Source organism: Manduca sexta, chromosome 22, assembly GCF_014839805.1.
Source record: "Manduca sexta isolate Smith_Timp_Sample1 chromosome 22, JHU_Msex_v1.0, whole genome shotgun sequence".
Classification (NCBI taxonomy): Eukaryota; Metazoa; Arthropoda; class Insecta; order Lepidoptera; family Sphingidae; genus Manduca; species Manduca sexta.
The window spans coordinates 17,447-44,747 of NC_051136.1; the positions used below are offsets into that span (position 1 = coordinate 17,447).

The 27,301-nt window shown below is 36.7% G+C and overlaps 2 protein-coding genes and 1 pseudogene across 2 annotated transcripts; 2 read left to right on the plus strand and 1 right to left on the minus strand.

Annotated features, from left to right (window-relative positions):
• The first annotated feature begins 419 nt into the window (after positions 1-419).
• Positions 420-1,399, plus strand: LOC119190215 (annotated as a pseudogene).
• Positions 1,400-3,732: 2,333 nt separating this feature from the next.
• On the plus strand, positions 3,733-23,057 carry LOC115449755 (rab proteins geranylgeranyltransferase component A 1). Its single transcript, XM_037441272.1, is given in 11 exon segments — positions 3,733-3,907; positions 4,869-5,067; positions 5,276-5,411; positions 6,537-6,665; positions 6,668-6,782; positions 7,169-7,391; positions 12,397-12,746; positions 14,176-14,288; positions 18,164-18,286; positions 21,730-22,194; positions 22,375-23,057. Coding segments are annotated over 10 exon segments (1,581 nt in total). The 5' UTR covers positions 3,733-3,858; the 3' UTR covers positions 21,874-22,194; positions 22,375-23,057.
• A 591-nt stretch (positions 23,058-23,648) lies between these two features.
• On the minus strand, positions 23,649-25,254 carry LOC119190138 (inosine-5'-monophosphate dehydrogenase-like). The gene is given in 2 exon segments (XM_037441273.1): positions 23,649-24,969; positions 24,972-25,254. Coding segments are annotated over 2 exon segments (1,365 nt in total). The 5' UTR covers positions 25,134-25,254; the 3' UTR covers positions 23,649-23,766.
• Positions 25,255-27,301: the final 2,047 nt, after the last annotated feature.

The following is a 27,301-nucleotide window of genomic DNA, read 5'->3' on the forward strand; positions in this document are numbered from 1 at the left end:
CTTTTGGAATGCGGAACATTACTTCTAAATTTATAATCAATCTATAGTAGAGTCCACGTTCATGCGTCTAAATCGTATGTAGAGGTTATATTCTGAAAGCAAAGCATCATCATACGATACGCTCGCCGCGTCCCAGATACGTCGTCCGGGGGTCGAGAGTCCGCTGCAACTGGCAAACGGAAATCGCCTAGAGACAACATTGTTGTTCGCTCTCGCCTGTTTTACTAGAAACATCGATATATTACGTTTGGTACCTAATAACTTACATCAAAACAATAGTAGTAATAAAATCAACCGCTGTCTTTTAAATGCTCTGCGATGGATAACTTTGCGCTTTATCCTCTACATTATGTAGGCTTATCGGCATGGCGCACTTTTTATCTTAAAAGCTTTGTAGTATTAGATTGATAAGAACTTGTAAAAATTATATAGCCTAATGCTTGTTTACAGGCGATGAATGCTTGACCACACAATGGAGCGCCAAGATGGTTGGAGTGGTGGAGAGTCGAGTGCGGCTGAGAACGCCACAGAGAGTTCACATGCAGCCGAGCGCGATCGGGTGCGCATCGAATTTTATGCCACCTATGACGTCATGACCGGTGTGCGCATAGCCGCTACGCTGGGCGGCTTTTTTGCATTAATGGTCTTTTTGATCGTTTACAAGAGCCGTAGTAAATCGGTTAAAGCTCTTAATGATCCCAAAATCGTAGAACTAGCGGAGGCCGTCGTCGCTGAGGAACAAGCGGTCGAAGAAGAACGGCAGCTCACGGCTGCCTTGGAAGAGGCGCTGTCGGAACGCGCCCGATCTCGTCCGTCTATCGGCGAGGAGCCACCTTGGCCGCGAACATCACGCTTCGCTTCATACGGTGGTGGATACGGTAGTCTGTTAACGCCGCCTCGTCGGCTGTCTGCCCCTCGAGGAGATTCGCTGCCAGGCTCTGCCTTACGTTTCGCGCGGAGCGGCGACCGTCAGCAGGACCGCGCGATCGGCGACTCAGTTCTGCGACTTGTTCGAGTTCAGGAAGTTCTTACTTAGAGCGGCGTGGTTCCTCAGTTGTGTGTTCGCTGCCCGAGCGTCGCTTGTCGCCGTGTCCGAGCGAACGTCTCGCGCCGCTCGCGTCCGTGGGCAGTGTGGGCCCGTCTATGCCGTAGAATGCGAATTAGCGTCAGTAGGCGCGGACTCTGTATTTGCGGAGGACGATGCGGACTCTACGGATGATGAAGTGGAACAGTTTTCGACGGATAGCGGTGGTGGTGAAGCGGCGGCGGTCGGCGAGTGCACCGAGCTCGCCAGCCGCCCCGTTCAATTACCGCTACGGTTTGACCGCGTTTCACATTCGCGGGAAACATTGTTCTAGTCGCTGACGGTAGAGCTTGCCGTCGGCTGTTATGTGTTAGAGGCAAATTGAAGTATCGACATTGTTATTTTCATATACTTACATAATTAATTATTTTTGAATTGGCATTAACATATCACCTTAATAAATTTGACATATCATTTGATTTTAAAATATACTGAATGAAATCTTTGATAAGTATACGTACGGTATCTCGTATAGTTTAAGCAGTGTAAATTGTGACCAAAGAAACCAATGAATTTGTGCGAGGTACCGGTTTGAACTATTCCTTTGCTGTACGCGAAATTTATACATTTTATACACTCGAGTGTACGCTGTGAAAATGTGCTTCTGAATATGAAGAAATGTAAGAAACGATAGTGTCGATACGTTGATTTGTTTAAATTCTTAGTCATTCATGTAAATAGTTTGTTTTTGTTATGATATTGATGTTTCATCACGTTGATGTTCTCATGCCACGCCGATATCGTGAGTTATGTACCTGCATACGCTCATTCCGTGTATCATTTATTTTGCCCACACTTGATCGGTAACTATAGTAAATCTAAAAAGAAAACAAATTCGAGTCGCTTATCTTCGCTGGCATTATTCACCATAGTGTTCCACGTAAAAGTACTATTTAAAATAAATATCCGCCGAATTAGTCTTTTATAGGCACATACATGTACTTATTATTTAATATTAATAGGCAAGTTGAATAGTTTTTGACGACTTTTAAACTTCTGTATTTACGACTGTGACCGATCTATTTACAATGTTTTCAACTCTACCGGGCTAACTGCCAACCCCACTGTCAGTGAGGTTGTCTTACCATAAAATAATACTGTTGCCGACTCATGGTGTTTGTGAAATGTAGATAATTATGTACTAACTTGTTAGGGTAGATAGCTGTCAGTGAAGTCAATTGGAGATTGTGTAATTTGTATTTTGCTTATGTGAAACCGAATCAAAACAACAACCCTTTTACTTTAAACATGAAGGGCACACAAGACCAATACGTCCTTTGAACAATAAATGAAGTTGGGAGCGGCCTAATGCGCACGTACCAATGTCTCTTTCCAAGTAAACTGCCACTGTTCTTGTTTAGGAAAAATGTTACACGGACACCGGAGTTTTATTGATTCTGGGTGTTCTGATACCGCCACGGCAAGGCGTGGTTCTGTAGATTGATTAAAGTCGTTTTATTACGATTTAGATTTACGTGTTAGTTTATGTAATGTTCGTTGCTCGAATTAAAAGAGCTCCCTGTAGCCTGTAAAATGTTGAAATGTATGTAAAAAATTGTAAATATAAAACACAACTCATCTGTTGTTTCATTTTTCATGATCACATTGTCGGTTTCTTAAATAAACATTGGCCGTTTTATTAGTGCGGCGTAAAACTAAAAGATATTAATAGCTATCAAATAGATTTAATGACAAGTCTACGTCATTTCCGTGGTTACCCTAATCGGATAACATCTATGTACCAACACGCAGTTAACTTCTTTTAGTATAAAAAATAGTCTTGGTAATCTGCCCTCAGATATCTGTCTAATATCGCCGATGAATCAGTGATCTAGATTCTATATTACAGAATAAGTAATCGCATATAATTTTAATAAGCATCTACATAAAACAACTTTAGGTAAGCACCTACTAGATAGTACCATAAATCAAGTTTTAGTAGGTACCTATCTAAGTACACTAGGTACTAAAAGAAATGAGTTAAGTATTATCTAAGTACATATCTATCCACTTAATATTATTGTTTTTTTTTTACGATATGTATGTAATTAGCCTTTATATTTAATTTAAAACGTCAAGCTTAAAATCTACAAAAGGAGAGCGCACACGATGAGTGTGTCAAATTGGTCGTAACATGATCAAGTTAAATTTGGGCTTCCCTGGTATTCGGGTTCGATATTGGATCTGAAAGTACGAAAATCACGTTTCACGCCTGACATGTGACGAGCGACAAGGGTGGATACACAGTTTTGCGCGCTGCAGATGTGTTCGAGGCGTTACGTCTGTGCTGTAGTTATTATGAGTTTATCAAAATATTACCTACTTATACGTAATGTAATTAATTATTTCATTATCTATTTAATATAAAACCACAAAACTTTAATTTAAATTAATTATCATGATATTTGAGCTACGATACAATGTTAGAATGTATCAAAAATCATAATAAATGTACTTGGGTAATTAATGAGCATTATGTATGCATTTGGATAGGTATAAATAAATGAACATTGATAGAAATTCATAATTTGAACACTTTTTTTTTATTAAAATAGGTTATATGAATACTTGAATCAACTTAATTTTGAAATATTTTTATGCAGTGAATCCGATCGTAGATCCGTACTCCGCAGACCGATTTGCTTATTTGTCAACGAACTGTCATTGTCAAGTTTGAAGTGTCAAGTGGCAAGGATTTGAAGAAGGCGTATTGTTCGATATTTTTAATTATTTCAATAGTTTATACTGCTGCAAATAATAAAATAGAAGAAATAATGGACGACGATTTACCAACCGACTTCCAGGTGATCGTCGTGGGGACGGGTAAGCGTTATTTTACGTATAAAATGAGAACCGGCATTATGGCGAAGCGAGCAGCCTACTTATCGATCCTTTTTTCATCGCTGTACAGTCATCACTGCTGAAAAGCTTACATGCTGACACCTTGCGACATCCGCATAATGGATGCTCGAGTTGAGAGACTTATTAGGATGGATCATTTGACTTTTTGCTACAATTACAGTAAAATAGACTGCAAATTAACTACCGCAATTTCATGGCTTACTCATTAATTAAATATTTGCAGTGTGGGTCTATTGTCTTCACAGCCTTTTATATTCTGCATATGTGCAGTTTTTGAGATTATTTTCAGGCATTGTATCATTCTGCAATCCTAATAATGTTCATTATGATTCAAATTATGTATTTATTTTTATTTTGCTGAAAGGAGTCAATGAACTTTCGATGGGTGTTCCTCGGAAACGCACTTAGTACTGTTTTTTAGGCATGAGTTATTTTTCAGGAATGTGATTACCTGTTTTTTTTGTAACAAAGGTTATTTTTGCTTGCATTTAAATTTAAATATAATTAATGGTGGATATTCCCATAGATGATAAATTCATGAGAAATCTGTGTGAAATAAATTATATTATTGCATACACTTTTCCTTAAACATAAAAAAATATTATAATATAGCTTTTGCAGAATCTGATTAGCTATCTATCTGTAAATAAATATATTTTAAAAATAATATGTAGGTCCAAAGTTTAAATAAAAACAAATTATATCCTTACAATAAAAAACTAATAATTATATAAAAGTGTTTCTTTATCACAGAGGTATCTTTTACCTAGAGTAATGGACTTAAGTTTTTTGACAATATAAATATAAAACCGATCATTGATGCTAAAAAGCTATAGTCAAAATTTAATGACTAATTTTTTTCTCTAACAAAATATTTGTAGTTGCAATTACTGGGTTTTTGTAATATCATATGAATATTTAGGCATGGTGGAGTCAATTGTTGCGGCAGCTTGCAGTAGGATAGGCAAGAATGTCCTCCACCTGGATTTGAGTGACCACTACGGTGGTCTCTGGGCATCATACAATTTTGATGGTCTCCAGAAGTTCATCAAAGAAGTCAACTCAGATCCTAAGAGAGACCTACAAGTGTATAACTTGTGTGAAAAGTGGTACATTGAGAAGTAAGTGACAATTTTTTTTTTATTTTGTTAAGCATTTGGCATCTGAATAATTGTCTTTTAAGTTCATATTTTAATGAAAATTGTAAACACATAAAACAATATGAGGAAAAATTGTAATAGATCATGAGTAAATAAAAGAAAAATAGGGCTGGTAATACTGTTAGTTTTTTGAAAGTAAGTTATTATAACACATTCATAAATATATTAGGGAATCTCCCGAAGCTAAGGATGGCGGTGATGAGAACAAAACAGATGACAGCAAAGCAGAGCCAGCCAAGAAGACATGGAGCCAAAGTGACTTCACCGCTGAATACAGGAAGTTCAACATTGACATGACACCTAAGGTATTTATGGCATCTTACAAACAGTACTGCCTAATGACAATAAATGATGAAGTCAATCATTTTTAGAAAAAGCAAGGTGAATGTTGCTAGTAATTTCAAACATCAAATAAATGTCAAATAAACAGTTGAAAGAATAATTGACTTAGCTACATTTTTTTTCGAAAATTTTTAACTAGATTAAAAAAACAGAAAAAGTGCTGATTTAAAATATGTATGAAACTTAGTGTCGCAAAAGAATGTCGCTTAAGACAATTAGCCTTTCAACCATAATACATTTTTTTTTCTTTCAATATGTAATAAAAATTATAATTGTTTTAATTTTAATAACATATGTAGTGTGTAGATTTGGTATGGTAGTTACAAAAATTCTTTGTTCTTTTGTGTCCAAATATTTTATTGCATTTCTAAATAACACACTTGACTTTGGAAAGATAGGCATGACCTCGGGGACACTGCTTTGTCCTTTGATACGTATTTAGAAAACGTAACGTTTGACATTGAAAGAGATTGCAAACACTGTTAAAAGGACATTGCCATCACATTTACAAGTAACGTTATTTGCACAAATATTATTTGAAGACACAGTTATGTTATAGTCATAAAGTTATGAGCTCTGTCTTACAGCACAAAACTATTTAGGGCAGAGCAGATTTCGTAAAATATATCGATGTATATCTACGAAACCCTTAAATACAAATATTTTTAATACAGATTTTGGTTATCAATGATATTGATTTTTTCCCTGGCCTTAGGAAGGGATGTATTGTAAATGGTAGCATTTAAGCCTCATATGTTGACCTTCACACCAGTGGCGGGAGTGAAAATTTCCGAATGAGAATCCAACACAACGTAATATAGCTATTAATATGCATAAAGGCGATCTGTAATGCTTTCTAATGATACTTTGATTTTACATACATTGCGAACGGTAGCCGACAGGAATCGCGTTATATGAACCCTTCACCTCTGATTTACACATTAAGGTTTAAATGTTACGAGAAATTAGCCCTTCCCACATAGTACTCAAACTGACATTGAATAATTCCCAATGCTTTTAGTACTTAACAATAAAAAAAAATGATTTGAAGGAGCCAATTAGAACAGTAAGTTTTTATATCCCCCTAGCTTCTCTTCTCCCGTGGACCACTAGTAGAATTGTTGATATCTTCAAACATCGCTCGTTACGCCGAGTTCCGTTGCGTCACGCGCGTGCTGACGTGGCTCAACAACCGGCTGATGCCGGTGCCTTGCTCCCAAGGGCTGACGTGTTCGCCACCGAAGCCGTCACCACGGTCGAGAAGAGAATGCTCATGAAAATGCTCACTTCTATCGTCGGCTACAATGAGGATGAAATGAACAACGAGTTTAAAGGTATGTGATTTTGACTTAGAAAATAAGGTATATTGCGTTAGTATATTTTAAAGTACAAACAAGAAACTTCAGTAATATGCTGTTGTTAATAAAGTAAATAATTCACGACTAAATTATTTACTTGTTATACTTCTATATAATACTAGATGATAAATCATTCGTAGAGCCTATTTTCACAGCGATAGTTATTACTGCTTTGGTCATCTTAGGCCGGATTGTTTCATCGTTGGTCCGGTAAAGTTAAGCTCCCATCACACTGGCGAATTTCGAGTGAATTTACAGCGAGGCTTAGAGTGATCAAAGTGCAACTTGATAAATTCATATCAATATAATTATCTGGCATGTTTATTTCTTCTTTGTTATCCTCAACTCTCTCGTTTTCTTAGATTGGAACGACAAGACATTCCAAGATTACCTAAAGCACAAGGGTTTGACGCCGAACCTCATCCACTACGTGTTATTCGCAATCGCGGGTGGCAACAACAACATGCCTTGCCTCGAGGGAGTCAAGGAGTGCAAGAAGTTCCTCATGAGCCTCGGTCGATACGGCAACACGCCTTTCCTCTGGCCCATGTACGGAAGCGGCGAGCTGCCCCAATGTTTCTGCAGGTAAGTCGATGCATTGTTGTTTTTGCTACGTTCAAGGTTTTACATTTTTGTTGAGAACGACGCAATAAACTGAACAATCCTAGTCGGTTTGAAATGATTGTTGCACAAGTTAGATTGGGAACAAAATTAAATTCTTGACATTTTTGCGTAGAAAGCTACGTTCTATGCATAACTTATCTTTATAACATTGTTACATAAATAATAGGTGTAGCATAGTTCTATGAAATATGAAAACGGTTTTGTAGAATGGGATCACATCTAAAGCATAAAATTAATCTTAATTTATATACTGTGAATATTTAACTTGTATGTCAGTGATTATAGACTGTTGTCCACAGCGGATGATCATCTCAGTTTTTATCTTAACCAGCTTATCAATGTTCAGACCTTAATGTTACATTTTTCTATACTCTTAGCATGACAAAATTTTCAACTCCTCCCTATCTTTCTATTTGATTAATTTCGTCGCGGGATAATAGATTAGTTTTCCCTGAGACTCGTCATAAAACGCTTGCCGCTGCTGATCATGGTTTACAGGAGTTCTAGTGGTTGGTGTGAAGGCGAGAAAGTCTATTTTAGCATGACAGTCAATACTTCGATAATCATTCATGCACGTTAAGGAAATGATGTTGGGTAGGAATTACAGTAATTCTTCTACGCAATTACCGACTATTACATTCATTATTAAACTTATTGAAGTGGCGTGGTTTTACGCATAACGGCACGACTTGCCTCGGCCTAAGTGCGAAAAAGGAGCCCCTCAACATAGAAGTTGCGTGGTTGTGGTTGGTGTAGCGGACGAGAAATTTGTTATGAAATGACCCAGCAATTGCCCGTGACTCTTTCGGAAGTGTTTGCTTTACAAAACATTAAATTGTAATAGTGGACTCAACCTAGCCGTCTCATCTCAGGGGATATTAGATATTAAGGAAGTAGATTTTAACATTTTCTGAGAGATCATATTCAATATTAATGCTCAAAGTTATAAAAAATACAGGTTAAAGATAGTATTTGGTTAGCGGGTTTGCAAGTTTCCAGGATGATCTATCAAGGTGGCTCTATTTCAGGGATGGCGAACCATCGGCACGCGTGCCAGTGATGGTACGAGACAAAATAATTCGGGCATGCCTATAATATCCCAATAAAAAAAATCAATTGATCAATCAATCAAATGATATTGTTTCAATAGTTTTATTTCAATGCCTAACATTCGTGTAAACATAAGAAATCATTATAAAAAAAGGTTGCTAAAAGGGGGGCATTCGGATAGATTAAGGCCGACCGTGGATGACTCATTACTGGTACATTATTTTTGTTTTAAATATTGGCATATTAACGAATAAAGGTTCGCCACCCCTGCTCTATATGATCTATCAATTATCTAGGGTGGGGTTAGACCAGCTGCTTAACACAGCGATACGGAGTGGTAGCGAGCAGTGTTAACATAGCAACAATGCAAATATCATTACCTTTCGTTAAAGAATAGTATATTATTTCATCATTACTCTCCTTCAGGGACAGTCACATAAAAAGGTGTAAACGTTATTAGACGTGCCGCTATTGTGATTGCAAAAAGTGCACCATGAAAGTGTTGTCCGTCGGTCCGTCGCGGCGGCGCGGGCGCACCCGCCGGTTCAATGACCCAAATGTGCATCAACTTGACTAACGCAAACAAAAATGAAGCTACTTTCTAATGTTGCATGCCGCACGTTTTAAAATATCGTAATTGCAAAGAAATATTGTTATTTATTGTTAAATAGGAAAAGTGTTAAAGATATCTTGAGAAAACGTTTGAGATTTTTTCGACATTACACTAAAGAATGGTTAACTGATGGCACTCTGAGTAGGTAATGAGAGTGATGTTACGTATCTAAGCTAATTTTTTTAAGGTATCCATTCGCTAAGCATGCTCCTTACTCAGTGGCATAGCGTGAGTTTTTGCGGCTAGGCGTCGGGCCAGAGCAAAAAGGCTCTTCTAGAAGCAAAAAAGAAAACGCCTCTAGGTACTGGTACATGCGACAAAATAAAACGACACTGTTGTGATTGAATGATACGACTCGAGTGCCAGACAATCCAGTTATTATCTCCTACTCACACCTGATTAACATTATTTCTAAAGTATAACAACAACAGACACAAAATTCCAATTTTAAAAACTTTCATTTTAAACGTTTTGTCGTCCCTCTATAAGTACCAAAACGAATAATCTGAAAATTATTTTAAGCCGTAAACTATTTTACATTGCTTTTAAACGTGCTCCTCACAACAAAATCGAAATTTAAAAAACACGTAGAAAAACAAATTCAATATCATATTTCTACAATATGTTATTTTAAATTTGGTAGTTTACATGTGTTATTAATTTCAGAAGAAATATGTCACTAAAATTGTTGATTCCGTTCATATCCTAAAGGACACATTATGTTTATCTGCAACCAACAATATTGAATAGACAATTTAATAAGGAACATTTTGCTAGTATAAAAAATTCAGAAGGACCTCAATTTTTTTTTTAAATAATTATTCGTAAACCTGCCTATTCTCGCCTCGTAGCTCGTGCGACGAAAATGTACGGAATGAATGCTCAAGACCGTTTACTTGGAAGGAGTACCTTAACGACTTTGATATACTAGGCGAGACGATACAAGATAGAGAAACACCAGTACAGCTGGAATGATAAGATTACAGTTACGAATAAGAATAAAAGCGTGTTAATAACTTACTGAACGATCTGACTAATGCATTATTCTCTAAGTACAGGTTTCCTTCACGGAGGTTTTTTTAGTACTTTTTAATTCACCAGGATGTTTAGACTGTTTTTTAACATTTTTTTTGTCTGTCTGCGATTTTTAATTGTTACCAATTGAATCTATTATAAATTGATTGGCAATTATATAAATCTGATTTTATGATGATTTATTGGTTCTCGGTGATACCTTTTAATCCTGTTATAATATGAGACGCGTCAGATTCTGAATTCAGCGTAGTGACACGCAAATAAACCGTTATTCGCCATGTTTTAAGCAATCTAGTTAATTTATTCACTAACCGAACAAATTCGTAATGTAATGGCGGGTCTACACTGGCGGATTTTTCAAAATGTTCCCGCTTTTAGTGTAAGGCAATATCGATCTTATGTTCATGACGTATAAAGTTGATGTTGGGTTGGTAATAACGCGAATGTTCGCTGAAATAGGCTAAATGTGGTGCCACCATTAGTCACAAACGTCTGTATCCTTAGAAACGATTTCGCACGCTGAATCACCGGTCGCAACAGCTATGTAAATACCTACCTAACGTTTTTGCACTGCATTACACAAGATATTCACTGGCCGGATAATTGGACATAATTTGCAATGAAAAGGTATTTGGATAAATGCCTAAATGGTCTGTGTTTTTTAAACACGTGTTTTCAAATGGCTGTTCAAATATCTTAAATGTGTGATTCGAATGTATAAGAGGTAACTAGTAGTAGTAGTAGCTGAGCACGGGCCTCCTCTACTGCTGAGAGGGATTAGGCCTTAGTCCACCACGCTGGCCTAGTGCGGATTGGTAGACTTCACACACCTTCGAAATTCCTATAGAGAACTTCTCAGATGTGCAGGTTTCCCCACGATGTTTTCCTTCACCGTTAAAGCGAACGATAAATTCACAAAGAATACACACATGATTTTTTAGAAAAGTCAGAGGTGTGTGCCCTTGGGATTTGAACCTGCGGACATTCGTCTCGGCAGACCGTTCCACACCCAACTAGGCTATCGCCGCTTTTTTTTTTCTTTTAATAAATTCTATATTAAATTTTGACAACAATTCTGTGTGGGTCAAAAGGAATATTATGTTGTTTTATAGCCTGTGGGTTTAATTAAGTATTTATGAGTAAAGGAGACAAATATTTGTTTGCCAATTGTTGTAATTTAGTTGAGCTTATTTTTTATATTTGTCTGCTTCCTTAAATATAATAACGCAGTTGGGTCCGCCTTAAATAAGGTGAACAATATCATAAGTCTTGTTATATGTGTGAGCTAAATATTGTATCATCTGTTAGTGGACAAAATAAATGATAAATGAATACGAAAACTTGCTAAAATATCAAAGTAACAGTTTAAATATCTAGTTAAGCATTGTCAGTTCTAATTTTGATATGACTTCGCTTGTTGGTTTCTTCACGCTCTTTTCCTTCAGCGTCAGAGCGTGGTGTATTACGACTATACGCATGTACATTTATTACAGTAGTTAACAAATAACATTGCTTCTAATATAAGTAATGGAGAAATGTTCATTAGCGAGAATTTGTTGAAAATATCAGTTGGAATGTTTCGTTCAAATTGTTACGGAAGATAGATCTTAAAATAATGTGGCAAAAAGAAATATATACTAAAAATTATATTTGAGTAATACAACTTAAAGTCCAACAATAGGTTTACATCCTAAAATTACTACGCCTACATTATTTCGCAGTGAACTTCGCCCACGTTCATTTTGCCATCAATAATCACGACGCTTATTAATTACGGATAATCTACGTATTTATTTTGTATGGATACATCTATAATATTTTTTTATGCAACTTAATGAATGACGAGACTTAGCAGCATCCCGCCTTTTAAGCGACACCATCACACATAAACATTCGGGGCTTTATACAAGATGTGTTTCAACAATCGCTTACTATAATAAAACCATAAACATATGGGAATGACATTACAATCGTTAACGCTAATAAAAAAATATGGGAATAACATATCTTGAAGATGGACTTGTCGCTTGGGTATGTCATTCGCATATTTCCCTTAAAAAATGTGTTTAACGCACCAGCAAGACCTTGGAATACAATAGAACTCGCCAATTTATTTCATTTGTCATGCGATTATAAAAAAAAAATGCTTTATTCATCACGTAGGCGAACATAGTTGCACTTATGATAAGTATTTAATTATTATTTAAATAAAGTCGCTTATATATTTAATTTAAAATACAAACTCACGTAAAACATTAAAAACTTCAGACTATGTGCGGTGTTCGGCGGCGTGTACTGCCTGAACAGACCGATCGACAAGGTCGGCACGAAGACCGTCGACGAGGGCAAGACCGTGGTCACCATCGAGAGCAAGGCGAAGACGCTGAACTGCGACCACCTCGTCATCGGCATCAACGAGTGCCCCAAGGAGTTGATCTCACCAGAGCCCGCGGAGAGCTGCGATATATCCAAAGCCGTGTTTATAACGAACGGTTCGATCATGGCGAGCGAGAAGGAGCCGCTGTCGCTGCTCCGGTTCCCGCCGCTGGCTGATGATGATAAGGCTGTTACTGTGCTCGAGGTCGGACCGGCCACCGGCTCCTGCCCCAAGGGACTATGTAAGTTCTTTTAACCGTAATTTTTTGCTGTAAAATATCAAAGTTTGGCCTTAATTGATATAATACCTTCTAGTGGCGAAGGGCGAAACATTTCAAAAGGGAACCTGAGGCAAAAATGCCTTAGTTAATATATCGCAGCCAAAAGGGAAGCCGGTAGGAATAAACCCAAAAGGGAAGCTGGTAGGAATCTGATTGTATAAATGCTTCGCCACTGATACCTTCAATGATATAATACTCTAATATAATATCGGTCTTCTTAGTGCTTAGCTGGGTTGTATGTAACTTGAGGAAGATATTATGGCTTGCCAAATGTCTAACAGAAATATACGTGAATACCGTAATATGAAGATTGAAGATATCAAAATTAAACTATTTTTCTGAAACTTGACTGTCACTGACTGTCAATCTCTCCCATGACCACGAAGGCTGCAAAGTCTTCGAAATGTCGGTAGAACATTAAAATATAAAAACATAAAATCCGAAAAATAGTAGAATTTTAATGTCTAACATTCGCGTAAACATAAGAAATCATTATGATTGAGGATTTCGTGCCGAACTGTTTAGAAAGTTGTACTTTGAAAAAGTAGTTTAATTTGCGCAGACAGACCGCAATGTGAAACTAAAGTAGTTTAGAGTGCACGATACAGTCCCAGGGTCACGAGTGAGTCGAACTTTTTGCTGCTTTTTTTTTGTCCGGGTGCGCCGTTCGGAACCTCGTAGGTGGAACTTTATAATTTTTTTGTACGCTTGAGTCATTTCGTTGGTTGATAAAAAGTGCCCATTTCCGTAAAGTCGGCAGTAAGTATGACTCAAGCGACTTAAAAAAATACAATGCTCGTCAATGAAAAATAACTTCAAAACTATACTTTTATTAAAGATTTTAGATAAAAGCAACCTAGAAATAAATGTAAATTGAGACTATCTGTTCGGGTGCAAAATTTCAATCAGATCGGGTGAGCTGTATTTACTTCAACAAACATCAATCTTCAGAATCTGGGCGGAATATTTTGGCGTGGTCTTAAGGGATTGCCGAATGACAATAGTTTTGTTCTTTGCGTCTTGCAAGAGCGAATCGTGAGCCCCTTTGTAGGGACACACACACTTGCGCAGCTATTTATGTAAGTGCACATAATATGTAGTTGTGCGGGAAGGCTGTGGTCACATCATGACTCTCATACAACAACACATCTACATTGGTGACCTCGATGTCGCTCAAACCTATCTCTACAAACGTGCCCCGACGTCGCTTCAAACTCTGCATGGAAGCGTAAGTCTCAAGTCTTTTAGCCGTCTTTACCACCTCTAAAACCGCCACAGTTGTAGAAAAGATAGAAACTCAACGTTCGATGTAGTTATATTTGTAAGAGATAAGATGCAAATATCACGTTTTCAATAGCTTATTGTAACATAATAATTCGATTTGTTTCAGTCGTGGTGTACTTCATCGCTAGCAAATCTAAGGACGCCGAGACCGACCTGAAGCCGTATGCAGAGAGGATCTTCGACATGTCCGGCGGCGACGCTGAATCCGACAAGCCCAAGGTTCGTAATCAAGTAGACTATTAGTATCGTAAAAGTTTGACCCTAAGGATCGGTGCTAAGTTCTGGCTGAAAGGTAAGTAGACAGCCTCACTTGTGCACTTGGTCTTCACACTGTATGCACAGGGGGACATTTGTCGTGGCTCTCGACACAGTTACGTTTGTATACCTCGTTGTAGTAAGTTCATTTTGATGCCTATAAGGGTTCGCGAACATTTCCTCTTTGTTTTCTCCGCCCATCGTAAAAGTGGTTTCTATCCTTCCCCCCACTTCGCTCCTCCAAATAATCCCCCCTAACTATCCTCCCCCTACAGTCGCTAAGGCCGGGCGATTCCAGTATCCTGTTCGCAAGTTTCCACAAGTGTAGATTGCAGTGAAAATAATTAAGTAGTACACAAAGTTATTTGAATTTAAGTTCACCGTTTAACTAGGTGGAATGTATAGTTCACGTGAAAGTTTTAAGGAAATACAGTGCTTATGTATATTTCTGTCGTCAAATGGCACTACACGAGCATTGAACTACTGATACAAGTAGAGTACATATCGACGGTTAAACGGCTAATTGTCTTAAGGTTATAGCGATATAGATATTTCGGCCTTTAAAATTTAATACGACGAAATTTTAAAGGCCGAAATATCCATGCATATTAATTATTTTTACGTTTTTCTTTCAACTGCGAGAACTAATCACTAACTAGACGTGAATTTAAATTCTTTACTTGTCAATACTTGTTTAGTTACCCAGATTAAAGGTGAAACAAAATGTATGAAAAATGGACCTTAAGCTATAACCTTAAGAAACATTTTTTGTGACACTTAAGTTTCTTACATATTTGAAATCAGCTTTTTTTTCTGTATTTTGAACCTAGTAAAAATTTTCGAAATAAGAGTCAATTAGCCTTTTAATTCGATATAGTACGATATAGTCCACTAGGATGAGACAAAACCGCGTAAGTCCAGACGCACTCTTGCGTTCAAAGTCAATAGCGCTACATCAGTGCCTTACGCTTTGCATTTGGCAAGTCTCGAAATAACTGCACAGTATAAACAGGTACTTCAAAGCCATGTCTGGATTGTTGCCTTTTGTTTACAACTATTGACGCCGTCGCGTCGTTTGAGAAAGATTTTTCGGTTAGACAGATAATAAACACACATCACGCATTTATTCCCCGAAAGGGTACGCAGAGGTGCAACCAGGGCATTAACTTATCGCCAAGTGTGTTCCATCCCACCGGGCACAAATTCCAGAATCCGGGCTGACACTGAGCAGAAAAACCCAAATAGCACTTTGCCCGACTCGGGATTCGAACCCAGGACCTTAGAGAGCTGCCGTACCGCGCATGCAGTACAACCACGCTCCGGAGGCAGTCCGTTAGACAATTGGTTAGACAGATGATCTTCAAATATATATCTATATTAGGTTTATAATATAATTTTGCGAAATAATAAGTATAATTTAATTGGCTGAGTCAATGAACTCTATTCTTTGTGCATATTATAATCTGCGAATTTTGGATAACGATAATATTGTATTATAATGGTATAAAAGTTTTATCACTCTTAATAATGAGGATAATTAAGGTGGGCAATTAAATTTAAATCTATACTATTATATAAAGCTGAAGAGTTTGTTTGTTTGTTTGTTTGTTTGTTTGTTTGTTTGTTTGAACGCGCTAATCTCAGGAACTACCGGTCCAAATTGAAAAATTCTTTTTGCGTTGGATAGCCCTTTGTTCGTGGAGTGCTATAGGCTATATATCATCACGCTATACCCAATAGGAGCGGAGCAGTAATGACTAATCTCAGGAACTACCGGTCCAAACTGAAAAATTCTTTTTGTGTCGGATAGCCCTTTGTTCGTGGAGTGCTATAGGCTATATATCATCACGCTATGACCAATAGGAGCGGAGCAGTAATGGCTAATCTCAGGAACTACCGGTTCGAACTGAAAATTTATTTTTGTGTTGGATAGCTCTTTATTCGTGTAGTACTATAGGCTATATATCATCACGCTATGACCAATAGGAGCGGAGCAGTAATGGCTGATCTCAGGAACTACCGGTCCAAACTGAAAAATTCTTTTGCGTTGGATAACCCTTTGTTCGTGGAGTGCTATAGGCTACATATCATCACGCTATGACCAATAGGAGCGGAGAAGTAATAGCTAATATCAGGAACTACCGGTTCGAACTGAAAATTTCTTTTTGTGTTGGATAGCTCTTTATTCGTGTAGTACTATATATCATCACGCTATGACCAATAGGAGCGGAGCAGTAATGGCTAATCTCAGGAACTATCAGATCGAACTGAAAAAATATTTTTGTGTTGGATAGCACTTTGTTTTGAAATGCTATAGGCTATATATCATCAAGTTATGACCAATAGGAGCGAAGCAGTAATGAAACATGTTGTAAAAACGGGGAAAATTTATTAGTTTTGAGAGCTTCCGTTGCGTGCGGTGCGTAAACGGTTAAAGTTATGCAACAATGATGTATGACGGGATTGTTCCTCTTAAAAAAGTTCTACAATAATATATTATAAAACAAAAGTCCCCCGCTGCATCCGACTGCCTGAACGTGTTAAACTCAAAAACTACCCAACATATTAAGATGAAATTTGGTATGGAGACAGTTTGAGACCCTGGGAAGAACATAGGCTCCCGGGAAAATATATAGCGTGACTTTTATAACGGAATACTTTAGCCCGAAAAACTTTGTAACGCGGGCGGAGCCGCGGGCAAAAGCTAGTATATAATATACAGTAAACAGTAGATTCTCTGATCCTTTGTTATACGGATTGTCGATGATTAATATTGCTAATTGCGAGCCGTGAGACTTTGTATGAAACTCAAAAGGATTTTGGAAATTATTTCACCAATAGAAAACTTTATTACTGTATTAGTGTATAGGACATTATTAGTGTTTATGATACTTATTATGCCAGGATTGGTCCTTAATGCGAGCGGAATCGCGAGTAAAACTAGCACATTATGTTTGTGTATAACTCGCTTCTCTTCATACATAAAATTTTTCGGATTTTCGTTTATCCGAATGTCTTACGGACAACAATAAGTCCGGTCAACGAATCTGTACTTAAATTTATATTGTAGGGATGAGGCAATGAATGATTGATAAATTATTACGAATCTATCTCATGTTAGTTTTTGAAACAGACAGCGATTAAAGAAATATTATAATTCTAGCGACATGATAATAACTTTATTATAAATTGTTTATACGTGCAAAAAAAAACATACGAAAATAACACGTAAATTGGTAGAAAAATAAATGTGTAAATTTACATTAAATATTTGTACGAGCATGAGTGAACACTGCAGTCTGCACACGTAGTGTGAACATCTTGCTATCGCTCTCTAACTCCTGCTATAACATGGCGGTACGTTTTATGGCGGTAGATTTTAAAAGTATACATATACAATTCCATCAGCTTAATTAGGTTTTTCGAGTTTAAAATTTAAATATTCGTAAGTATTGATGAAAATAATAAAGATAAGTTATATACAGTAAAATAAGGTGAATAGATCATGAACGAATTTATGTGAGGATGTTTGCAAATTAAAGCTTTTTGTGAATTTTTTTTTTCAGCTTCTAGGTAGCAGTCAAGTTCAACCCTAAGCACTTATTGAGTACCATTGTTTAACAGCCGTTTTCAATAAACAATTCCAATCTCAACCTTCGATCCGATTTAGAGAATAAATCAATCAAAATAAGTCACTTGTTGAAAAATCTTTGTTCTGATTAGTCTATTTTTGAGATAGATTAAAAAAAACGATTGAGATTGTTTATTGAAAATGGCGGCATATCTGTGTATTGTCAATGTATCTTTTCACATTATTGTAAGTGTTGTTGTTGTGGCAGTGCCTGTGGTCGCTGTTCTACAACGTGAAGGACACGAGCGCGCCCGTGTCGAGCGTGGTGGAGGGCGTGCACGTCTGCTCCGGACCCGACGCAGGACTCGACTTCGACCGCGCCGTCGAGCAGGTACAGTCTTATAAACTTGTTTTAGTGTTAAAAGGTGGCTAAGAATTGTTTAAACAGTTGTCATAAACACCACCTGTTCCTAGTTTAAACCTACTTAAGATGCAAGATGGCGGAGTTTTTATTACAGCTGATCGAGTCAATGTGTGTTTTGAGGTTATATAGAATATATTGTAAAGGTGGGGTCTGTGATTTTTATCAAAAATTGATTTCGATAATTAAGTATAATTTGCTCCGATATAAAGATCGCTATGTGCTGCTTGGTAATTTATTTATCGTTTTTGTTTTTGTAGTCCAAGTTTTTGAGTAAGAAGAAGTTAAACATTGTTAACTCTGTCTCTCGCTGAAAAAAACGCGAATTTTTTATAAGTAAGGCTGGTGGTATACGCAATTAATTAGAGAGTAAGTAAAGAACAAGACAATTGTGTTCTTTTTTTATTCGGGCACTGCAAACTGACCCCACTGTACCTGATGGCAAGTTTAGAAGTGTTGACTAATGATTACCCCTCGAAAATAGACACCATTGAAGACATATACACAGAGGGTGTTCACAAACGTGACACACTTACATATGCTACTATGGCAGGTTTTATGATCATAGCCACCGCCAAGATTAGTTTTAGGGAGGATTTGCACCAACGCACTGTACTACATAATAAAGATATTTTTTTCAAACTCAAATTAAGTGGGTTTTTTAAAATGCTTTGTCATAAAAAACCTCTATGGTCGATAGTTCCTATTGTTGCAGATTTATTCAGTAATATATTTTTTAAGATTTGTTTATACGTGCACCTCCTTGCACCCCCTTCTCGGCGCCCATGTACCTGATGGTAAGTATGGAGTGTCGACTGATGAGAGATGATTACTCCTCGAAAATAGAAACAATTGAAGACGGATACACACAGGGTAATCACGAAAAGCGATACACTTACGTAGCGGGTCTTATACTTTTTGCATGATGGCCGCTATCACATGAAAAAAATATCCAACGACCAATAATTATAATTTACCACAAACCTAAACGCTTGCCTTCTTAAGCACTTATCACTTAAGGTGACACTCAAAATATTGCCAGGTTATGATTCTTTTAATATTTTGGGTGTTTTTGAGGGATAGGGAGGGTGCAGATAATTTTAGGTTCAGGCATCAGATACATGACTCGCTCGTATGCCAAACTATGCTGTAAAACAAAAATAGATTTGCAAATATTTGTGTCGACTTTACAACGACGATTTTACAACAAGTATGGTTTGAAATTCTGCAACTATTATTTAATGAATAATGAATGTTTGTTGAATGAATGAATGTTTAGTGGGTTACATTTTTATATTCTAAATGACAAAATGCATCTAGATATACGTTTCAAGTTCTTTTTATAAATAGTAAAACATGAAAATTGTTGTCAGGTGAAATCAGGCCGCCACAGTATTTGCATCTATTATGAAATTAATGGCAATTAAAATATTTCGCAACAATTGGTTTGTGTTTTACAAATTGATTAGTTATTTTTAACATCCAACAAGCTTGTTTTAATTTGCTTATCAATTTACAACCGTAAACAAATAACCATTAAATGTTCTTGATGTAGCAACACACATTTTATCAATAAATAGATAAACAATTAAAATCTATTACCATGACCAATTAACCCTAAAAACGTGATTCTCGATTATTGTTTTTAAATTGAAACTTTAGTTATTGTAGTCGATCTTGATAGATATTTCATATCTATATTAATACATAAAGTTAAAGTTTGTTTGAACGCGCTAATCTTAGTAACTATTAAACGTTTTATTTATATATATTTAATTAATTTCTCACTAATAAGAAGCTACGAAGTCTTCAGTGCTAAAGGCTACTTGTTGTGCAGGGAAAATATTTATCGCGGAAGAACTATCATGCGGGCGTAGCCGCAGCAAAAGCTAGTATTTTATAATGATGCAATATTTCTGGTATACTATTGATTTCCCTGTTTATACTTAGGTGGTTGTGTTAATATTGAGTAATAACAAGAAAGAAAAAAAAAACATTATAATTAAAAAGTCGCCATGTCAGATGAAATCCTTTAAGGTATTATGACCTAAGAAAGCTCGGTTCCTTACAATGCCCACCATGTTCTTGGTTTTTTTTTGTAGTAATTGTATAATTGAATTATGCGTAGTGATATGCTGCAATCTAATCAAAGGTTTTTTTTAATAAAAAAAAATCTGAATATTTTAATATAAAATTACGTGGGCCTTCAGGGTTCCTTCACCTTATTATGACTTAGGTATATGATAAATATAGCGTACTGGGTACACTTACACGTGTAACTTTACTAGATTACGCGTGTATTTTAGAAACCATTTTATTTGTTTCGAATTGAGATGAGTTCTTGGTCACTTGTAATATTTTTTGTATTTTATTTGCCAAGATGGCAAATCTTCAGTTATTTAGATCTAAAATCGTCAAAGCAATAAATAGTAAGCAAAAATAAATTATTTCCTGTGCTTATAGAGAAGTAAAAGGGCGCGGCTCCTTAATTTTGCAATAATTCTTGAAGTCTTACCAATTATTACTATTATTTAATCGTTTTCGATAAAATGTTTTCAAAAGTATACTTTATTTGGACAATTCTCAGAGGTAAAACCTTGTAAAAACCCAAAAGAGAGTTCTTTAAGTAAAGTAGAAGTAAGTTTTTTGACAAGTACCCGTAAAACCCAGTGGTTGATATGTACTATTGCTATTATTTATCTCGTTTTTACCCAAGCACCGTGTTTAAACCCACTGTATTCTTCATTATATACGTTGTAACAACAATTTGCCAATAGATTTCTGCGTGCCAAGAAAAGTCGACACACTTTTAAAAAATATATTTCCATTTCCTCAATTGGAGGTGTGTTCAATACGTCCTCGTTTCGATGCCGCGTAATGGTATCATCGTTTAATTACTTCAGTCATTATAGTGTGCGGACACGAAGCAATTCAATTACCCGGAGACGTTGCCCTGACCTCCAAACACGCAACCGCCACATGGTATCGATAACCCACGGATTCTTCTAAATGTATTAGTAAAAAAATAACTGATAAAACAGATACAAAACGTAAACTGTTAATGTATTTGTATATATTTGATAAATAGTACAGAATGTCTTTATACGTATTTCTTGTTCACACAAAGCGGTAACTGTACGAGATGTTTGTAAAAATGTTTAGCGATAACGTTTGAAACGTGTCTGATGTAAATTGTGTCACAATAATAAACCGAGTTCATAGCTCGCAAATATGTTTATAAAGAGATGGTTATGTCGATTATAATATCTGTCGCGAATATTAAATCGTCATACAGGGCTGTAATAAGGATGCTGTTAGTTTTACGATTTGATCCCCTATGAATTATAATCTTATATTATCTTGAAAATATGCAACACCAAAATAAGAGTGTTGAAAAGTATGTTTGTATGCAGGCGGAACAGATCTTCAAGAAGATCTGTCCGGGCGAGGAGTTCCTGCCGCGTGCGCCCGACCCGGAGGAGATCGTGTTCGAGGACGACGTGACGCACGGGCCCGAGTTCCAGCGCGACCACGACGACGACGAGCCCAAGGAGTAGTCTCACCCTAGCGATACATTACACCAGTACGTCTCCGCGTGTCACTAAGGGCCTGTTTGTAATCACAGCCGACGACAGCCGGCTCATTATAAACAAACCCTTACCGTGCTTCCAGCTCTCCACTTGACATGTTTTCCGATGTAAGGCTTCGAGCGGATGACTGAATTGACATAATCATGTAGTTTAATCGATTAGGCCAATACGGCTTCTAATATGCACAACAATGCTTCAATTCACACTATGGTTGAACATTCTTTTTATTCCGCGTGTACGGCGTAGCTTTTCCTTAACGTTAGTTATAAACGGACACGCCAAGACGTACTGGGCCCTTATTCTGTATGATAGTGTAAACGCGTAACGCGGCCGTGTCATGTTATCTTCGAGTAATGTGCGTGGAATGGTATTCTGTAAGCCAAATTTCTATAGTCCTAAACATGATGCGTTGTGTTACGTGCTTGTTACGCACTGTCAAAATAACGTGCGGGATAGAGAATAAGGCCCCTGTTTACTATAAGATGTAATCTCAGTAAGGTTTATACGCTTTGGTAGCTTGACTCGTGCATTCCGGCTGGTGCGTAGAGTAGAATATTGCGTTCTATAAGACATCAGTTTGGTAGTGCCGACAACTGCGAGATAGTTCAGGACAGAATTCACTGCTGTTCGTTGTTCGACTGAATCCCTACCTGTGTAGGATCGTGTGTCGGGTGTTTACGATGGGAAGTGTCGTTTATCTCAGCGCAGTCAGTGATTAACAGCTAGGTTGTCTTGATGCAGTCAGCAAGATTGACTTATAGCATTTCGAGGCTATTTCCTAACATCAATGCTTTGTAACGGTTCGTGAAATAAACTTTTCTATTTGAAGATAACGATTTTGTTTTTAGTTTTTAGTGTTAATGCTCTCTGTAGAGTTGCTTCGTTTTTGGCAGTATTGATAATAAATCTAAATTGTAAAACAAAGTATTGGAAATTACTATGACATATTGTGCAATGCGTTAGATTAGCTAGAAACAGGTTTTAAAATGTTCATTACATTTCGGACGCACCAGTCTTATTATAGATTGTAGCACGTATACTTTTTATTAAGTTATTTAGCACGTTTATGATATTTATTATGAAATGATAATAATCATGCCTGCGCAGCTTGTGCATTTATAATTCCAATAAAATGTGATTATTAGAAATAATTTGTTGTTTATTTATGCACCAGTGTTTCTCCTTAGTACCCTTTACAATGTAAAGAACAGGAAGATTGCATTAAAATGATATATAATAAAATAATATCAGCCCTGTATTATATTATACTGTCTCACTGCAGGGCATGCAGCCTGGGCCTTTACTACTGAGAGGAATTAGGTCTTAGTCTACCATAGTTGGTTAGCTTAATTGGTAGACTTCACACACCCGCAAAATTAAATTGAATTGATACCAAAGTTTCTTTAAATGTTAAATATTTTATATAATTTGTATATTATGCAATTAGTTTATCAGAATGCATAGATTGGTATCAAATATTATTTCAAGGTAAACAATAGCAATTCCTCAGGGGCTCACTACTATAAAAGTAATTTAATATTATAATTTTATTATTGACTTAGTGCGATGGCCTTGTTTCACGGAAGCCATTCTTATAATAAGATTAGCATGGCAGCAGGTCAAGGGTCAGTAATGTAACACTATATAGTACTGTTTCACAAATTTTTTACATTTCATATATTTTTCACTTGTGGTCCGTATTACCAAGCACTTACATACTAACAAACAAAAATAAGACTATATCTCCTTATAATAATTTCCTTTACTCTTAGTCTCAAAGACCAATATACAAATAAAGCAGATTCCATTAACATTACTTACAAATCTTTTTTACGTCAAATAAGGATACAATTTAAAGTTTTAAAATATTCCATTTATACTAAAATAACCGTTTTCATATGAGAATAGACCATGTACATTGCCCTCAAGTTGAGCAGAATATGTCCTCTTCATAAATCGCAGATCTCCAGAATAACTCATTTCACGTAATTTGGCAACAGAGCGTGCACCAAGATCCTGGCAACTGTGCTGCATGCCAGCTTGAAGGTATGGCAGGAAACGAAGCACCGACCCTTTGTCGACTATGCTGCCACTCACTCCCTGGGCGACTCTGTGTTTATCAGATTCTTTGTGGAAGTAGCGACTCATCGCTGATCCTTTACCATCCTTATTTTCCATAGCTTCCAAGCTGCCCATTCCTCTGTATTTCTTCAGCCTCACTCCATCTGAGAAGAAGTATTCTCCGGGTGCTTCAGATGTGCCAGCTAGCAGAGAGCCCATCATTACTGTTGATGCTCCTAAGGCGAGGGATTTTATGATGTGCCCAACTGACTGGATGCCTCCATCAGCTATAACTGGCACATTGAATTGTTTCGCATAAGATGCAACTTGGTATACAGCTGTAGCTTGAGGGCATCCGCATGCCATCACCTCCTGTGTTATGCAAATAGAACCACTTCCCATTCCAACCCTTAGAGCATCAACTCCAGCATCAATAAGATTTCTTGCCTGCATTCTGGTAACAACATTCCCTCCTACAACTTGGATGTTGGGATAAGTTTTCTTAATGAATTTTATCATCTCTATTTGATATATTGAGTTTCCTTGTGATGAATCTAGCACAATGACGTCTACCCCATTGTTAACTAATAGTTGGAGGCGGCTCTTATCAGCTTCTCTAGTACCAATAGCAGCTCCCACCAGCAGTTGTTTATTGGAGTCTTTTGAAGCGTTTGGATAGCTGCGAGCTTTCTTTAAGTCTGTTCTTGCAATGAGCGCTACAAGCTCACCATCTCCATTAATAATAGGTAACTTTCCTTTTTTGCTCTTCTCCAGAATGTAATTAGCATCTTGAAGGGTGACTCCTGACTGTGCCGTAATCATATCTTGTATAGGCGTCATCACTTCCTTCAGACTGAGTTGTGGCGATCCCTCCCTGAAATCAATGTCTCTAGATGTGACAATGCCAATAAGTCGGCCACCTAGTTTACCATTCTCTGTAATAGGATAGCCTGTAAATCCATTCTTCTTCTTAGCCTCCAGGACATCGGCCACAGTGTTCTCCCGGCCCCCATACAAACCGGGTCTCTGATGAAGCCATGTTTGTACTTTTTAACTTTGTGTACCTCATTGGCTTGGTAGTCAGGTGTGCAGTTGTGATGAATGATGCCTATACCGCCGCATAAGGCCATAGAAATGGCCATGTCCGCCTCGGTCACGGTGTCCATGGGCGTAGAAACCAGGGGTGATTTCAAGTTGATCTTCTTAGTGAGCGGGGACGTTAAATCAACTTCTTCTGCAGTGAAGTCTATGTATCCGGGAAGCAACAAAAGTCGTTATACGTAAGGCCCTCGCTGTTGGCGAAGATTTCTGTAGCCGACAGTCCATCCCGAGATCGCCTTCTGTCTTCATGGCCATTTTCAAGCGATCCCGTGCACGCGAGTTAGGTTAATGGCTCGCGGCGGCTGACGCAGGCCACGTTATTTTTCTTTAAAATGTATTCTGGTAGCTTGCGACTTATACAGAACAACATGCACTCGTACACGTGGTAAATTTTCGGTAGTCTTCAGCAGAAAAGTGCGGTACGAAAATTGTAAACTGTCAATAATTATTTAAAACTTTATCTGACACGTCTTTTGTAATAAATTTAATGATCTCAAAAATAAAATATCAAAAAAATATATTTCTACAAAAAGAAGCACGATCGCCGGTTTCTTCGATATGTATTTGACACTGCAATACAGTGTTACTAGCTAAATCGTAGTAAAAATTTGTTGAGTGATGTCAACGCACAAAGATCATAGAGCGAAGATTACGAGCTCAGATTACGAATTATTCCTTGATTTGGTCACCGATAAATAAATAATATATTTTAAAATGTACGTTTCTGTTTGTTTATCCTACTATTTTGTTATTTTGATTAAAGTATTTCACTTTTGTCAATAAGTTGCCCAAATATTTTTTTATATGGATGTTGGTGGTACGATATTAAACTTTATATCTATACTATTATATAAGGTCAGGTGGGGCAAGTGCGCCGACGGGGTAAGTGCATCTACCCTAAAAATCGAGAACTATTGATGTTATACAATTACCGCAATCTTACATCTATGCCACTAACTGAAATACAGTTCCACTAAAAAACATAAATGGCTATGTTCATTTTAATACGATTTATTGGCCATTTTATTTTAAGTGTCATTTAGACCTGTAAACCGAGATGACTCCGTGAAAGATAACATCAAATATTTCAAGATATTTAACATATTTCTATAAACCAGTAAGGTGAATACATAGTTTTGAGGTGTATATGCGGTACATAAATATAAAATTATTTATAAGTACCCACATAAGTGTACAGTATTATGGGCCTGTTAATAAACGATCAGTTCGCGATAGTCTGTGTTTCATTGCATACATTACAAGTTTAAACCTTTTATTTTAACTTCCTGCCTGAATTTTATTTATATATACTAAAATAAAAGGATTTTTAGCAATGCGAAAAAATGTACCTAAAATTGTCGAGTAGGGCAAATGCGCCACAGTTAGTAGTCGTATGGCGCACTCGCCCCTGATCCATATATAACCAACCTTTTTTGAGAATAAGTTTTACTAATATGAATTATTATTATTAAAATATTATACTTAACAGCAGAATTTTTTGTACTCAAGGTATTTTGTTTTAAGCCGACTTAAATAAAAGGCGTATTAGTTAATTCGTTTTACAAAGAAAAACTGAAATACCTTGGTCTAGAGCAACTTTACGTGAATAGGTTGCAACTGTTCGATCAGGCACGTTATCTGGATATAATGCAGCTAAAACATATCAAATGTCATAAGGCCAAATTCTAAGTAATTGAGTTATAACGCATTCAAAATTGTTAATTCCTAAATTTTTGTATGTTTTTTTTAGTTTTTAGAAATAAAATAGATTTTATATTAGGGCTACCATTTTTTTATTCCAACATATCCGCACACAGAACTCTAACATAACAAAAAATTATATATCAAAAAAAAATCTAAAATGTTTTCAAGCCCTGATTTAAATATATATGGTTTACCCCGAATTTGATTTGACAGCCATAGTTTGTTATAATATTGAGTGATTAAAAATTATCCAAGAGCAATGCGAGTAAAACTTATTTCTCTATGGACTAAAGTGAGTGTTTTCTTTATAATGTTTCATATTGGCGTTTTTTTTACACAGGCGCACTTACCCCATTTCCAGAGGCAAGTGCGCCTACTACCATTTTTTTGAGCAAAATATTATTAATTTATGGTCCGATTTCCTTGAATGGCTATAGGTTGTTATCACAAAATACCAAATATTCTTAAATTAATAAAATTACATTCTTAAGTCAGCACAAAAGAAATTATTTTGCATTGAATCCAGCTT